The 16576-nt window shown below is 31.7% G+C and overlaps 1 protein-coding gene across 6 annotated transcripts in view; it reads left to right on the forward strand.

Moving 5' to 3' along the window:
- The window catches only part of LOC132758113 (inactive tyrosine-protein kinase transmembrane receptor ROR1-like), a 203355-nt gene extending 193827 nt beyond the window's left edge, over positions 1-9528 (forward strand). For all 6 annotated transcript variants that reach the window (XM_060749620.1, XM_060749621.1, XM_060749622.1 and 3 more), the window contains 7 exons: positions 115-144; positions 913-1064; positions 1315-1533; positions 2051-2137; positions 2437-2568; positions 2910-3014; positions 3370-9528. In XM_060749620.1, the coding sequence (XP_060605603.1) occupies positions 115-144; positions 913-1064; positions 1315-1533; positions 2051-2137; positions 2437-2568; positions 2910-3014; positions 3370-5027 (2383 nt within the window). In that variant the 3' untranslated portion in view covers positions 5028-9528. The remainder of the gene's footprint in view (positions 1-114; positions 145-912; positions 1065-1314; positions 1534-2050; positions 2138-2436; positions 2569-2909; positions 3015-3369) is intronic.
- The last annotated feature ends 7048 nt before the right edge of the window (positions 9529-16576 follow it).

The raw sequence follows: 16576 nt of genomic DNA on the forward strand, positions 1-16576 counted from the left end.
TACCATTTTGACAAGTCCCTGTCTCTGTGAAACCGTTTTTTTTCTAAATAAAACATTTGTATTTAAATACTTATTTGTGCTGTTTTGTTTAAAGTGATTTGTTTCTATTTACAGTTTCAATGGAAGATATGACCCAGGACAAAAGTAAGCCATTTAGTTATCTTCAGGTTTAATATTTATAAGGGACATTACTCTTGAGCTTAGTATAGTATTTGTACTATACAAGTTACTTCCCTTGAATTATATTTTGTTAATCCCTATTATGTTAATATGTTTGTATATTTAATTTGCTCATGCTTTTGTTAATTAATATACAAACCAAGTCTTTTTTACTTTAGTAGCCGTTATTCAAAGATATAACTGATGTAATTTAACAGAGTTAAATCAGTGTTATATATATTATTACAAAGATTGTTTTATATTATAATTAGGGATGTCACAGTTAGCATTTTTGCTAACCATTTAAACAGCATCTGAATAACTGTGTTAAACTTTTAACCAACCATACTAAAAGAATTCTTTGATTTTTACAATATTAACTATTTTGTATTGATATAAAATAGCAGATATTATGTGTATTTTGTTGTACTCTGACAACAACGATTACAAAACATATTCTATTATGGAGTAACTTTTGTCTGTTAGGACTGTACCATACAAGATAAGATAGTAGCATTTGGAAAAAATATAGATTGAAAAAAAAAGTCATATCTTGACATAAAGAAACAAATGTAACATTTAAAATCAATTTCAAATTCCTATGATTTTCATCTAACATTGATTACCAGCTATTGAAATTTCTAACCGATATAAGGCTAAAAACCGACCAAACCCATTTAAACGGATGAAGGTGACACCCCTAATTATAATTATTGTTTTATATTATAATGATTGTGTTTTATTTTTGTTCAGAATTGAGACAGACGAGACGTCACAAGAAGAACCTAAACAAGATCCATTTTGTCAACTGTTTAAAGGCAGCGTTTGTTCTACACATATTGGGAATAAGTCTATCTATGTCACCTCTAGATATGCTCAAGGTCTTAGAGAGGAAAAAGTTATATGTAAGAATAAGTTATTTATTTTTGGTCTTCAAATTTCTTTGGTTCTAAACTTGTTGATAAAGGTTGGTCCTATATTTGTTGTTTATTTTTTAGCTTGACTATTCGCAGAATAATCGAGCTAATGCAGCGAAGTTTACTGACTTATGGGGAAACTGTCTGCCATTTGTGCGGAATAAATTGTAAAACACTTGAGTAAATAAATGTTTGTATGTGAAAACAGAATAATAATGTTATTTTATTTATATTTCAGCTGCGATTAATGTGATCGGAAACTCCAACGATTTATCAGACAGATGTAGAAAGTACGCCATCCCGTCAATCTGTCATTTCTCATTTCCACAGTGTGAAAAACCCAACGGTCTTGGAGCACCGGTGAAAAAACGCATGATCTGCAAGGATGAATGTGAGATGCTGGAAGAAAGCCTGTGTAAAAATGAATACATTGTTGCGAAGAACCATCCTCTTATAGGTGATTGAAAATTTGTTGTATATATATTTCCTTTACAAAATAGGTCATCTGATTTCGAATGCTAATGAATCTGTAAATATGGACTAATTTCAGGTGCTATTGTAAAAAATGCAAAACTGCTTTCACCTTCTTGAAACATGTTATGTAATATATTATTATATATATATATATATATTTAGTACATATTTGTCATTATGAGAGAACTTTTTCACTATGATGTCATTACATGACAACGTTGTACCAATATGGGGTCTTGCGTACATGTTGATTGGGGTCTGTTATCCTTAATTGTATAATTTCATTGAATGTTTCAATTATAGTGTACCTTTTAACAAAGATTATGAAGAAATACAATGCTCAGTGATTTATTTTGTTTGTGGTATACTTGATATTTTGTCATACATTACTTTTGATATTCAACTTTTTTTTCATTAATTAAATACAAGAAAAAGTTGCTGGACTCAAGTTTTAATCATTCAAAATAGTAAAACATGGATTTTGTGTATGGTATTTTCAGACAACAGTGTACTTCCTAAGTGTGATGAGCTACCAGACTATGGGACTCCATGTCTACGTGTGGGCGTCCCACTTAAAGGCTACGATGGTATGTATGGGTTTTTTTTTCATTGATTTATTATTTAAATAACCTCTTAAGCAACTTAACAGGTATGCACTTTACAAAGTATCCCAGTTTTAATTTAAAAAGTATTTTATTTGTGGTATAAATTCCTAGAGTGGCAATCTTTAGACACAAAATGTCACTTGAGTTTTCAAATTTATAATAAATATTTCGATGTAACCATTGATTAAAAAGGCTTATTTAGGGGCAGATTTAATTGTATATATCCAAATAATTATCTGATTGATTCAAGTCAAATATAATTATTATTGTTGAATTTACAGACAAGTGTTTCAAGGGTAACGGGGCAACGTTTAGGGGTCAAGCTTCGAAGACAAAGAGCGGAAAGGAATGTAAGAACTGGAACCATAATCCCGAGTACCCGATTGACCAGCCAAGATTCAGCGACATTTTAGGTATGTAAATAACTGTAATAATGTTTGAAACTTTGAAAAAGTGCTAAGATAATAATTTTGTAGTCTCTATGTATTATAATACATGTATATATATTTTTTTTAATTGTTAAAATGTTGTTTTTTGTTTAGTTTTGTTAAATTGTTAAAAAGTTATGTCAAACAGAATTACTATTGTATTGTAAAAATAATTCTAATAACAACTTTATTTTAAGAGGGTGACATATTAGGAGTATATTATAAACATGCAACTTAGTTCCAATATAGCCATTTCTATCTTAAAAATATATACATGTATAAACAAAATATTAATGCAGCCTTATTTGTTTTAATTTCTTCCGCAGGAGATCATAACCAATGTCGTAATCCAAACGGAACAATGGCCGGACCCTGGTGCTATACGGATAGTAGCTTTAAGTACAAGGAATTGTGTGATGTCCCAGTTTGTGGTATGTTTTCAAATCCGATTTTAAAGATTTCGTTTACATTAAAAATATGCTGTCAACTGATTGTATTTCTGATAAGGGATAATTAGTTTTAACAAGAATTTATACAATGTACATTTGTATTATACTTAAAACATTGCTTATAAAAAAAAATAATTGTGTTTGCTGCCTTTCAGTTTAATGAAAAAAATGCAGGAATTATTGAGTTATTTAAATCCACTGTTGAACCATACTAACATTTTTTTATGAAAAATAGTGTATATTAAAATATACAACATCATGCACAATATTTTTTGTATACATGTATTTATAATAACCTATTATTGAAAAAAATTTGACTTAAATCTTTCCTTTTCAGCAACGACAACGGAATCCAGCAATCTGGTTGTAATTATTGTACCAGGCATTATTGTACCACTGGCATTAGCTCTCCTCCTTGCTTTAGTCTGTTTCTGTCAGAGATCAAGGAAAAACAACTCTGCAAACACCAAGGCTGTTATCAGTAACAAGGCTCAAAATATGGAGTTGTGTCCCTTGACAGCAAAATCGGCATCTCAACGAGTTCGTGAATTTCCCATATCATCTGTACGGTTCTTGCAAGAGTTAGGGGAAGGTGCGTTTGGTAAAGTGTATAAAGGTGAAGTTCTAGGCTTGTTTGGTGAAAATACTGTTTCAAAAGTGGCAATTAAGACGTTAAAAGAGAATGCCGCACCGAAAGTTCAGAATGACTTTAGACGAGAAGTGGACATGATGTCCGAAATGAGACATCCGAATATTGTTTGTCTGTTAGGTGTGGTGATGAAACAGGAACCAATGTGTATGTTGTTTGAGTTCATGTCTATGGGTGACTTGCACGAGTATTTGATTCAGCATTCACCACACTCTGACATGTCCGTTGTGTCAGATGAGGACGGATCGCAGCGACCGATTCTTGATTATGGTGATATGTTACATATTAGCACTCAGATTGCATCTGGGATGGAATATCTTGCTAGTCACCACTTTGTTCATCGGGATCTTGCTGCACGAAATATTCTTGTTGGAGATAATCTCACAGTCAAAATCTCAGATTTCGGTCTGTCACGTGATGTTTACTCATCAGATTACTACAGAGTTCAGAGCAAATCTCTTCTCCCAGTCAGATGGATGCCTGCAGAGTCCATAATGTATGGAAAGTTCACTACAGAAAGCGATGTCTGGTCTTTCGGTGTGGTGTTGTGGGAAATATTTAGCTACGGCTTGCAGCCTTATTATGGCTTTTCTAATCAAGAAGTCATTGAAATGATAAGGTCACGTCAAATTTTACCCAGTCCTGAGGACTGCCCAGCTAGAATGTATGGACTTATGGTTGAGTGTTGGCATGAAATGCCAACCCGTCGACCAAATTTCCGCGAAGTACATGCTCGACTTCGTGCCTGGAAAAGTGAGCTCCTTCTTCAGAATCCACACTGGAGCTTATCACAAAGTCATTCGGCTCATTCAAGCTCTCATCAGAGCTCACTTCAAAGTGGACCTAGTCATCAAGGGAGTACTGGCCCTAGCAACACAACAGCCATGACGGGGCTAACGGGGAGTAGTAATAACTCCGACCCCTCCCAGTTTAATCAGATGCCCCCTGCACCTCCCCCAGTCATAACCATGCCACCCAACAATCCGGGATATGGCAACAATCCTGGATATGGCCAGAATCAGCCTGGTCAACCGGTTACTGTGACATTTCAAGGTATGCCAACACAGAAACAAATCTATAGTGCTTTAAACACAATTCAACAACAGAATACTAAAAACACTCAAATGCAGCCAGCATCAAATGGACCCACAAAAATCTCACCACCGGAATCAGTTGCTAGTGGTTCTAGCTCTGGCTCATCTACAAATAAAGGAAAACTTGCAAATTCTGTTGGTACTGCATCTAATTCTACCATGTCTCCCCCACCATACTCGGAGTGCAACCGCTTTAACAACTTTCTTAATCAGAATGGCTACATTCCTGAAACAAGAACTGCAGAAATTTAAGAAAGTAGTATTAGTGTAAATCATAGTGTTATAATCTGCTAGTGGAGTTTTCAGCTTTACTAATTGTGTATACAAACAAAAAAAACTGAAGCATGGTAGACAAGCTTTTTGAACATTGAGATTTTGTAAAGTATGTGCTCTATGAAATAGTGCATTCAACTTTACCTTGATGTGTCTATACTGTGATGAGAGTAGATGGTCTCTAGTGTAGGAGACCAGCAGTCAAAGCGGACAGTTTGTGTTCATCGTATGACGATGTAGCTTTATCAAGACTGGTTCTCTGCTGTACATTATGTACACAACTATTTCAGATAGACTGTGCTTATTATTTTAAGAAGTATAGCGACTTCTGTGTATAGACAGATGATAATTCAATGAATTGGATTTATGGCTTACTGTAACTGTTAATATATAAAACAGTTTTTGGCTAGACATGAGATTTTGAAAAATATTTTTGGAAACAATTTGATAATGAAGTATTTACATATTGGTTGAATTTTTTTCGTTAATGGAATCATCCAATAGAGATGTCTTTTTTTTCTCAGACTGTTTCATGTTTTGGTAACAGATTTTTTATCCTGATGATTATAAGGTTCATTTGGTAACAAAAGGTCAGATTTTAATTCTGTCGACTTTCTTTCTTTAATTCTGTAAAAGATTCATATGCACATGACTGTAACATCTGAACTAGAATAAGTACATTTCATGCCTATTTACTGTTAATATTTATGATAAGTAAACATGATAATTTTCTTCTTACTTTAAAGAAGTGTTAAAAAAGTTTAATTCATTTTGATTAAGCCTTTTAATATAAGTGACCATGATGACTTGCCATCACTATAGAGCTATATCAGCCTGTACATCTGGTTGATATCAAAACTATTTACATTTTGAAATTGAAAACTGAGCAAGTCTACTTTACAAATTTATTGGTGAAAATGTTAAAGTTTATTACATTCTCAATACAGTTGTTTAATGTCTGCTTATGCTCTTTTTTTGTTTCTTTTGTGATTTTTTTATGTTTAACGTTTTTTATCCATATTAAAGAGATTAAACACAAAGAAATGTTTGTAAAATGTACATTATTAGACTATTTCTGTATTTTGTTATTTCATAACACCTTACTTTTATATTTGTTAAGTCTTTGGTTTGATTAAAATGGCAGATAATAACTTTATAAAATTATGTTAAAAAAACTTTATTTAGTATGTAGATTAATATGATAAATGGCCTGGTTAAAGTAGCATTATTTTATTGTTTGGATGTTAAATAGATAGACAAGTCTTACTGCATTATCTGATTGGTTGCTATTATACTCTGTAAGCACTGAATTATCAGATTGGTTGTTATTATTAGCACTAAATTGTCTTGATTGGTCTAAAGTAACACCAATGAGCTAATTATAGCAACCAGTCTTTCTGATTTATCTGATTGGTTGCTATTATTAGCAATAAATTATCTGATTGGTTGCTATTATTAGCTCATTGGTGTAACTGTAGACCAGTCTTACTGAATTATCTGATTGGTTGCTATTATTAGCACTGAATTATCTGATTGGTTGCTATAATTAGCTCATTGAAGTAACTGTCCAATGGCAGTGTTTTGTTTGATGCCATAGCAACATTTTCTACCAATAATTCGCTTTTTAATTTGAGAGTGAAGTCTTCTTTATAGATTTTTAAGGAAACATATTGAAACTATATTTTTTTAAAAAGATTATATTGTTAATAAATATTTTTTTTTAATTCTAACCGTTTTTGTTTTGATTCGTTTTTAAATCATAGATGTTTTTAATGTCCTATTTGGTGCAGCTTTCTCAAAAAGTGTATTGAAAAAAAACCAAGTTAATTTCATTTTTATAGAATAGACTATTTAAATACTGATTACTCAAGAATTATTAATTTACTTGAAACACATCACTCATTTGATTATTATTCCAATAAATTATTCAGCAAATGACCTCAACTTTTCTAGTATAAATATTCTAGAACTGAATTATCAAATCAAAGAAACATTTAATTATTTCTACAGTATTATTTTTCATTTATCAAAAAAGTGCATATTTCACTCATAATTTAGTATTTTCTCATTATTGATTATACAGTACCACATATATAATTTAAATGTAAAAGGATTTTATTACGGCCAATGAAAGTTTATGTTATATTTACATTTAACTAAAAGGTTTTAATTGGTCTAAGCAGATACCATGGTTCTGGTTTAGCCAATGAAATTTCGTGTTATAACCTGTCTGGAAGGTTGTGTAGTTAAGTATGTTTTTAAGCTTATTGTTCGAGCAACAACTATTAAGTTGCTCTATTTGATTTTTTTTCTATTATTGACTTTAAACCAAAGTTTGAACTGGTGCAATAGAACTTAAATATGTACAGTTTTATGTTAGAAAATGTTAGTGATTTATTCATGTTTGTTTTTGTGTATTATAATTGACGTAAATGTGTAGCTCTATGCAGAAACGTAAGAAGGGTCTGCGACCTGTTTTATTATGTTGCATGGCTTTACTGGTTCCATACTCTCTGATTATTTTTTGAATATTTTAAACACATGAACTATATCTTAACATACCATTTCTTTTCTCTGTTATTATTTATTCATGGCGAGCATTTGTTTAAAGATGTTCCTGGCTGTTGTCAACAATCACCTTAGTTGAAGAAAAATATGAATAAAGATGTTGAACATTGTTGCAAATTAATTGCACTAATATTTATTTCACTCAGTACAGTATTTTGTATGAAATCAAGTCAAAGTTTGTGTACTTAAGTAAAACTTAAAATTATTATTTTTTGATAAAGATACTTTTATGAGATATAATGTTGTCACAAATCGATCTTTGGGAACTTAGTTTTTGATGAAGACTCAATATTTGCTTACATATATATTGCTAATTTGAATTTCAGTTTTTGTACAACATCTATTCAACACATTTCGGTCATTTTATTAATTATACAAGAATTGATTACACAAAATTTTTTATCCACTTTGTATTGCTTATAAAAGCCATTTTCAGCCATATGTTTTTGCTTCTTGGCTCTTATTATATATATAGCTATTTTGTCAAAGTCATTTTCAGCCATATCATATTAGCTTAATATTGTGCCATATTGATTATTTCAAATTATATGAACATAATTCGTACCCGTTTTAATTTGAGGTGATCATTTACTTTAGTTAAGTCAAGTATATTATGTTTGAAATATAAAGAAGGAAATACGAGAACTATAAAATTATTCACGGAAATTTCAAAAGTCCTCTTTGAAATTACTGAAATGTATAGGGTAATTTATACAAAATGGCTGACTCGAAAAAAATGTTACTGAAAGTAAGTTTTTAATCATGTATTTTGCTTAAAACAACAACAAGATATTTTGTATTAAAGTTAGTGTTATCTTGGAATATTAAAGTATTGGTTTGTTGAGTTTTAAATAGAAATTTCAATTCCACCTGAATAATATTTTATATGTCATAGAATCATGTACTCTTTATAGAAATAAATGAAGTTAAAAATAATTAATGATTCATTGGAGAAGTTTAATGTTTTCTAGCTTTTCTTTAAAATTGCACATCACCGGAGATCTAGATGGAAATACCTGTTTTGTCTAATGAAGTTCACAATAATGATTTGGGACAGTTAAACTTATAATGACATGCCTTATTTAGTCACTGATGAAGCATAAGCACTTGTACTCTCTCGGCTGCCCATTGTAAAAGTGTTCATATTTCCACATACAATTCTTGTAAACAACAATGACCTGTTCCAATTTAAAGTACAACAAATTGATTACTTTTTTAAACAATTCAATGAGATGATAATAGGGTAATATAGGAATATACTTGCATTTTATCATACATGAATTAGAGGTATATATTCTACTGCAGCTACATTTCATTTAATTATTCATTATTTAAACATTTTGAAAGACGGTGCTATACTATAGAGCCATTTTTTACATAAAAGAAGATAACTATATAGAAATTAGGTATTTATACTACTCTATGTTATGTAATTTATATAAATACACAATTAAGTTATCAATGTATGTAAGAGCAAGTAGTCCGTGAAGACGCGGAACTATATTTATTTTTAAAAAAAGGACTCTGGCCATATTTGTCCTTCGTATAGGTATAGAAGAGACAATTGTGTAAAAGATGTGTTTATAGTTCTATAAAGTCCTCAAAAATAATCCTAAAAAGACGAAAATTATGAAAATGACCCAAAATGGAGACATTAAAATTGTTATAAGTGCTTTGACATATATATGTCACATCCATATATGTGTGTACTACTTTGTGTAGGCTCTTACATGCATACGATGATAGTATTGTGATCATGTGTATTTAAGAAAAATCAATATCGTAATTATGTATGTGTCTTGATTTGTCATGTAACGTTTTCGAACTTTGTATTATATACACACTATGTTGCATGTAAATAACTGCGTCAAGATAGACACATTTCACTTTTATTAAAATGTTTTTAACTTTATACTTCTTGTTCATCTTTTAATATTACCCACCACTCAATTATATATATAAATTGATGATTATTTGCCCACAATCAACTATATATCAGTCGTTAATCATATACCCCGCTTAGAAAGGTCGTTCAGATGGTTGGTAGCCGAAAATCGTGCCCTAATGCCGAAAAAAGGATTGCAGACTCTTGTTGTTTACCGACAAAGTAGTAATATAAATGTCAAGGTCATAGTATTGATGGAAGAATAATCAGGGTCCAAGACATTGCAGATTGCTAGTCAAACAAAAATGTCCGTTATTTTTGAAATCATCTCCAAACCCATCATTGTCTACAGATCCTTGAAAAATACATGTACATTGTATTTGATAAAACCATAGTTGTTCTTTATTGTACATTATAGTCCAATATGATAAATTTTCAATATTATATACGCATGCCGCATGACGTCGATTCGGACCAAATCTAAACTGTTGCTGTGGAGAGAGCCTGTTAGATACACAACAGCTAAAAATATAGATAACATAGAAAGGGAAGTGAAAAAGAACGAGTATACCTAGATAACTAAACTTTATACAAAATAATTGTCTTGAAACAACTTTAAATGAAATAAGCAAAGAAATTACTTGAGTATATGAAAGCGAAGGAAAAAAATAAAATTGGTAAGAAAAAAGGTAAATTTTGAAAAAAATCATAATCCATTGCTTGGTAAATTAATTAATAAGATAAAAACAATTAGAACTTAAGTCTTGGAAATGAAAATGTTGCAATGATGAAAGATCCATCAGCAGCGTCTGATGATACGTTAGTTGTCGAGGACATCGATAAAAGGGGATGTCAAACATCTGGGATAGACGTTTTCTAAGGATTTTATTAAGGCACAAACATAATGTCTATTGCCAAATTGACCTGAGACATTTAAATATTTAATGACCTTTTGTCGGATTCCGAAATATATCAAGTATGGTATAACGGTATTCTTGGTTTATGTATAACTTAAAGTTACCTGTACAACACTTGCCTAACTGGCCTCGACCTCGGTGATAAGGAGTTAAGACAATTGTTTCCTCGTCGTAGCCGATGCTTTATACATGAAAATAGTTAATTACAATACTATATACAGGTAATATTATATATAATTACAATACTATATATAGGTAATATTATATATAATTACAATACTATATATAGGTGATATTATATATAATTACAATACTATATACAGGTAATATTATATATAATTACAATACTATATACAGGTAATATTATATATAATTACAATACTATATATAGGTAATATTATATATAATTACAATACTATATACAGGTAATATTATATATAATTACAATACTATATACAGGTAATATTATATATAATTACAATACTATATGTATATAGGTAATCTGACAAAAACATTGCGATGGCGTTCCCTGTAGGTCTCACTTTTTGAGGTCTTTTGTTGTCCGTTTTCTTATCATCTGGTACTAAAATTCTTCATTCTGATAGACTCAGGGTAGAGGATGTACGTGTAGAAATGGTGAAAATGTCGCTGCAAGGAATATATAAAGTAGATCTACAGTTCTTTCCGCTTGATTGGGGTTTTCAGGTACTTCTAACAATCGGTAGAGCAAAATTTCCTCTTTGCCATCCAAAGTTGGTTTGAAAATTCATTTTACAATTATGGTATATTCTGATTAGTTTCCTCTTCTATTTTCTTTTTGAACAAATCGAGATATTCTCTTTGATAAACCTAGTGATGATTCATTTGAAAAAATGCAGCATTTATCTATAAGAGTAGCACACATTCTATGAGAACATACAAAATACTAGTATCCCACACAAGTCACAAATGTTTGTAAAACTAAAGGGAAGGTATTATGTCAATGTTTGTTTATTTTTATTGAGTAATCTCCCTTGGTTCGCTCCAATAGCTTCGCTGCTTTGTCATTTCTGTTAACAGCTCTCTCCTGGATAATGATGGCATTTACAAAGAGGAATTTTCCATTCATAACAAGAGAGCAGTTGGCCCCAACGCGGCCACCTGAAGACTAGATACATCAAGATACATCCACATAGACAGAATGAAGTCCTTATGTGTATCGAGGGTTGATCGCAAAACTCACCTTGTGACATTTGAGCCCAACTCAGAACACAGCATGCGTGACTGCATACAGCTCAGAGTTTAATTCACATTGCTCTGTAACCGTGAGGAATGCGAGGACGAATTTCAATAAAGCACGTTTCAGAACTTGTCACTAATTTGAGGAGATAGTGTGTAAGCGGACGGATAGCTCAGTCGGTATAGCTGCAGTACGGTTATTCCGAGGGTCCTGGTCAGAAAGCTATGTCTTGGAGTAAAGCTCATTTATTTATTTATTTGTTGTCAAAATTCGTTCTTACTAGTAAGATGATTCAAACTATTAAAGTTATCAACTAGAAACTTTTGTATTGGGCACTACCCTGAAAGCACTACTTTTAGACGTTATGCCGGTTATGTTTGTTTGTTTGTTTGTTTTGGGTTTTACGTCTCATCGACACAGTATAGGTCATATCGCGACGTTCCAGCTTTACTGGTGGAGGAAGACCTCAGGTGCCCTTTCGTGCATTATTTCAGGCACGAACGGGTACCTGAGTAGAACCACCGACGTTCCGTAAGCTAGCTGGATAGCTTCCTCCCATTAAAGAATCCAAAGTCCCTGTCGGGATTCGAACCCACAGCGGTGAGGGGCAAGTGGTTTGAAGTCAACGACCTTAACCACTCGGCCACGGACGCCCCATGCCGGTTATGCCATATATGTTTCTTTGGTCTAAGTATAAATCAAATATGTATATAAATAACAAAGTTATGACAATTTCAGCAAATTTCAATAATCAGACCTTGCCGATCAAGATTATTTAAACGTCAGATCATATTAGAATATTTCAACTGTCGGTTTTGTCCAATGTTATTACAATTTAAGCAAGTTTCATTTATTCAACAAAACATGTAAGTTCAAAATGTGGCTTTTGTCATATGTGTTCTTTTGTCGAGATAAAAATCAAATTTGTAATAAATGAAGCTGTGGCAATCTAAGCAAATTCAAATAATTGATTTTGACGGTAAAGACCTTAAAGATCAAAGTAAATTAAAAGGCAAAATTATAATCGAATTTTTCAACATCTGCATTTTGTCATAAATCAAATCCACAAGTTATGAATATAGAAGTATAATTCAATAAATTACATGTCAGTTTTTTTATGTAAGTATTCCTTTGTCCAAGTATAAATCAAGTATGCCCATTTAAAACTGTTGTACGGTAAGGGACACTAGCAAAAAAGCACTACTTTTAGAAGTTATGCCGGTTATGTCATATGTGTTCTTTGGTCGTTCTTTGGTCTAAGTATAAATCAAATATGTACATAAATAACAAAGTTATGACAGTTTCAGCAAATTTCAATAATTTGACCTTGACGGTCAAGGTCATTTAAACGTCAAGATCATATTAGACGGATTTGTCCAACGTTATGACAATTAAAGAAAGTTTCATTTATTTAACATTGACAGACAATGTCATATTAGAATAATTCAAATTTTGGCTTTGTAATCTCTATGCAAACTTTATTTTGATAGCTTTATTTAAAAGAAAGAAGTCTGGCAAGACACCAGTAAAATATAGAAATATGTTTAACTGCAGTGAAAAATATAATACAGTGCAAATAAAGGGAAAATAAAATACGAACTTTATTTCATCAAAATTTCTCAATATTTCATTTACAAATGTATATGTATACAATAAATAATGTTTTATCTCTACAGTAATACAAACGTGAAGAAACGATTTGTTAGGTTAGGCATAAAGACTTAAAAAAAATTCTGTCCAAAACCATTTTTCCACTGGAGCAGCCTTCCCCATAATATTATTTTACTGCCCACATTTAGTCTGTTCAGTATGGCTGTTAGTATATTTCAGCATAACACATATGCTAGATAACTTTTACTTTTAATAACCCCCTATATCTGTCATTATTTAACTATAAAATATATAAACCATGAACCTGGTCACGCCGGTGTGATCATCAAGCGACACAGGAGTCCTACCCGAGAGACAGCATAGCAACAAATAAGTTGTGAAAAATATCAAGGTTTAAATTCAGGAATAAGAAGTAATTAAAGGTATGATTTTCTTGTAATTTATTTGTACATGAAAACAATATCAATACTTAGATACAGTATTGAAGAAAAACGTTTATTTTCTAGATATTGAGTTGGTACACAAATAGCTATATCACTGATTTCTAAATAAAAATCTTAAAACGATAAAGTTTGGTTTTTTATATTTAACTGTACAAAAATAACGATATAATAACACAGGTTACCGTAGACTTTAAACAGAACATTTACAAGAAACCTTATCTACATTCTAGAACCGGAAATGGAAGTTTCAGGGAAGCGAAAGACTGAACTTAAACAGGTATCACATGGGTCTGCGAACAATTTTCTATTGTTTTGTGTCCCGTGTGATAGAGATGGTGAAAGGGAACCAGCAAAAGGGTTTTGTTCAACTTGCAATGAACATCTTTGTGAAACCTGAATCATAAGAAACCAGCTCCTTGGCGTAACCATGTTCTTCTTGACGAAGACTCTATGCCAACAACACCTAGTGTTACAGTCTCCCATAATGACTTTGATTGTTGTGATGATCACGAAGTCGAAAAACTAAAATTTTACTGCATCGATCACGACATAGTTGTTTGCAGTATTTATGCAACACTAAACCACAGAATTTGTAAGGTTGAATACATACCTAAGCTCTCTACACATATTCTAGACAGTGAGGAACTGAATGAATTGTTTGCAGAAATGAAAGCACTTCAGAAGATTTGCAAAACGAGTATCAAGAGAGTAAAAGATGAGATGACAAACATTTTTCAAAATCACGATCAGATAAGAAAAGCAATTCACCAATTAAGAAAAGATATTAATACACGTCTGGATGAAATGGAGCAGTTTGTTGTGAAAGCGGCCGGTGACCTATTAAGTACGCAACAAAAGCATTTAAAGAGTTTGTCAACAAATTTATATGTTATAAATGAGGAAATAATACGAGAACAAGTAAACCTTGATAATTTGATACAAAGAAATTGCCTAGACAAATTGTTTGTTGAAATGATAGAATTCAAGAAACGACTTGTAGAAATGAAGGCGAGGGAAAAACAGTTTGATCAAAAAAAGAATTTAAGAGCTTTTAGATTTGTCGCGCATCGGAGAATTATCGATGTATTAGTAAACTATAAGCAACTAGGAGAACTTTTATCAGTTACAGAAGTACAGAATAAAATTGTCTCTGAGATACATGTACATGACTCACCTTATGCGGTGGCAGCTGTAATGGACGATACATTTGCTGTAACTGTGCCCAATGACAGATGTATTCATTTCATGACGTTAACAAATCAACACATAGCCTCTGATCGTATGGTGAATATCAAGAAGGAGTGTTATGGTATTGCTTACAGCAGAGATAAGCTTGTTGTTTCGTGTGTTTATCCTGGTAATGTTTTAGTTCTTGACCTACAATGTAACATATTGCAAAGCTTTGGTGATGATTTGATTTGGTATCCATTTTATATTACCGTGGACACGACTGGAACGTCTATATATATTTGTGATTGCCAATTTTATTCGAAATCAATAAAAAAGCTTGACTGGCATGGAAACGTTTTAAACAAATATCGGCTAGCACCTGGTGAAAGAGATCTACGAGGTATTTGTGAATTAGACGATGGCACATTTCTTGTGTGTTTGGAAAAAGATAGTGACGATAATGTACGCAGAATATCAGACAGTTGTAGGTTGTGTAGCATAACGATTAATGAGAAATTTGGTAATTGGTGCCCGACTGCTGTGACTTACTGTAAGAACACTAGAAAACTTTATATGTCTTATTCTAAAGCAGGTTGTTTTGGTTCACTGAAGGTATTTAAGGTAGACTTGTGTTAAACATGTATATGAATGAAGTGAATCGTTTAGAGAAATTCAAATTTAACGCTTCATGAGATAGATAGATATTCAGCCGATAAATACATGTATATGGTATATATTTATTATATTAATGTAGAGACACGGTTAAAATCTGTCACTTATAAACATGTTTCAAAGCTCATACAATGGAGTGAAATAAAAAATCCCTAAAGAAAGCCAAACAAAACAAATTTGAAAGGTTGCAGGTTCGGTTTGATTGAGACTTTAAAGACATTTTTACTTATAAAAACGTTCATCAAGTAATAATCTAGATTGGGCACTGTCTGGACTTATTCTTTGTATTTCTTAAAACACTTTCAAATTGAATAAAGCTTATAAACATACATTTTTATATGTATAGTGCTGATGAGTTTAAAGAGGTGTTATGGATGTTTCCCGTCTCTTATATTATTTTATGATTTCTGTGATATAATTTTCTGTTGTATATTGTTCCGTTAACGTTTACTAAAGATTTATCTCTATTATGCATGTAAGGTCCTTAAGTTTACTACATATATTACACAAACTCAAATTATATTTGTGGTTTTTATTGTGATTTTTAATTTTTGTTATGTATCGCTAAAACAATTCAAAGTACATTCATTTAATTTCATTCTCACTTGATTGGATATTTTAGACTTCTTTGTTTTGGTTGGTTTACGTAGAATTTAATTTAGTTCGATTGTGTAGAAGCTGTAAGCTTATGGACACACTTCCAAATTGTTCCTGGAACCAGCCAGTACTGAGCAACCAGTGTAAAGTTTCTGACTCAAGGAAACAACGGCTTGCCTCTGACCAGACTTGATTTTACCCATGCGGCTAGCGATCATTAGATTACCAATCCGACATTTTTTCCATTGGTCATGCTGCCACTTGGTTTGGGTTAATGTCAATAACTGTCCTTAGTATCCACAAATTAATTTTTTAAAGTGTCATTATGCTTAGTTTTTCCTTGTCACGTTCAGCTGATTTGACTACATGTTACTTAAGATTGATTTTACTATGGTGATGACCAACAGTTGATATTGGAAAATGTTTTGGAAAAATTATAAATATTC

Source organism: Ruditapes philippinarum, unplaced genomic scaffold, assembly GCF_026571515.1.
Source record: "Ruditapes philippinarum isolate M1 unplaced genomic scaffold, ASM2657151v2 ctg42_1_1_1_1, whole genome shotgun sequence".
NCBI lineage: Eukaryota > Metazoa > Mollusca > Bivalvia > Venerida > Veneridae > Ruditapes > Ruditapes philippinarum.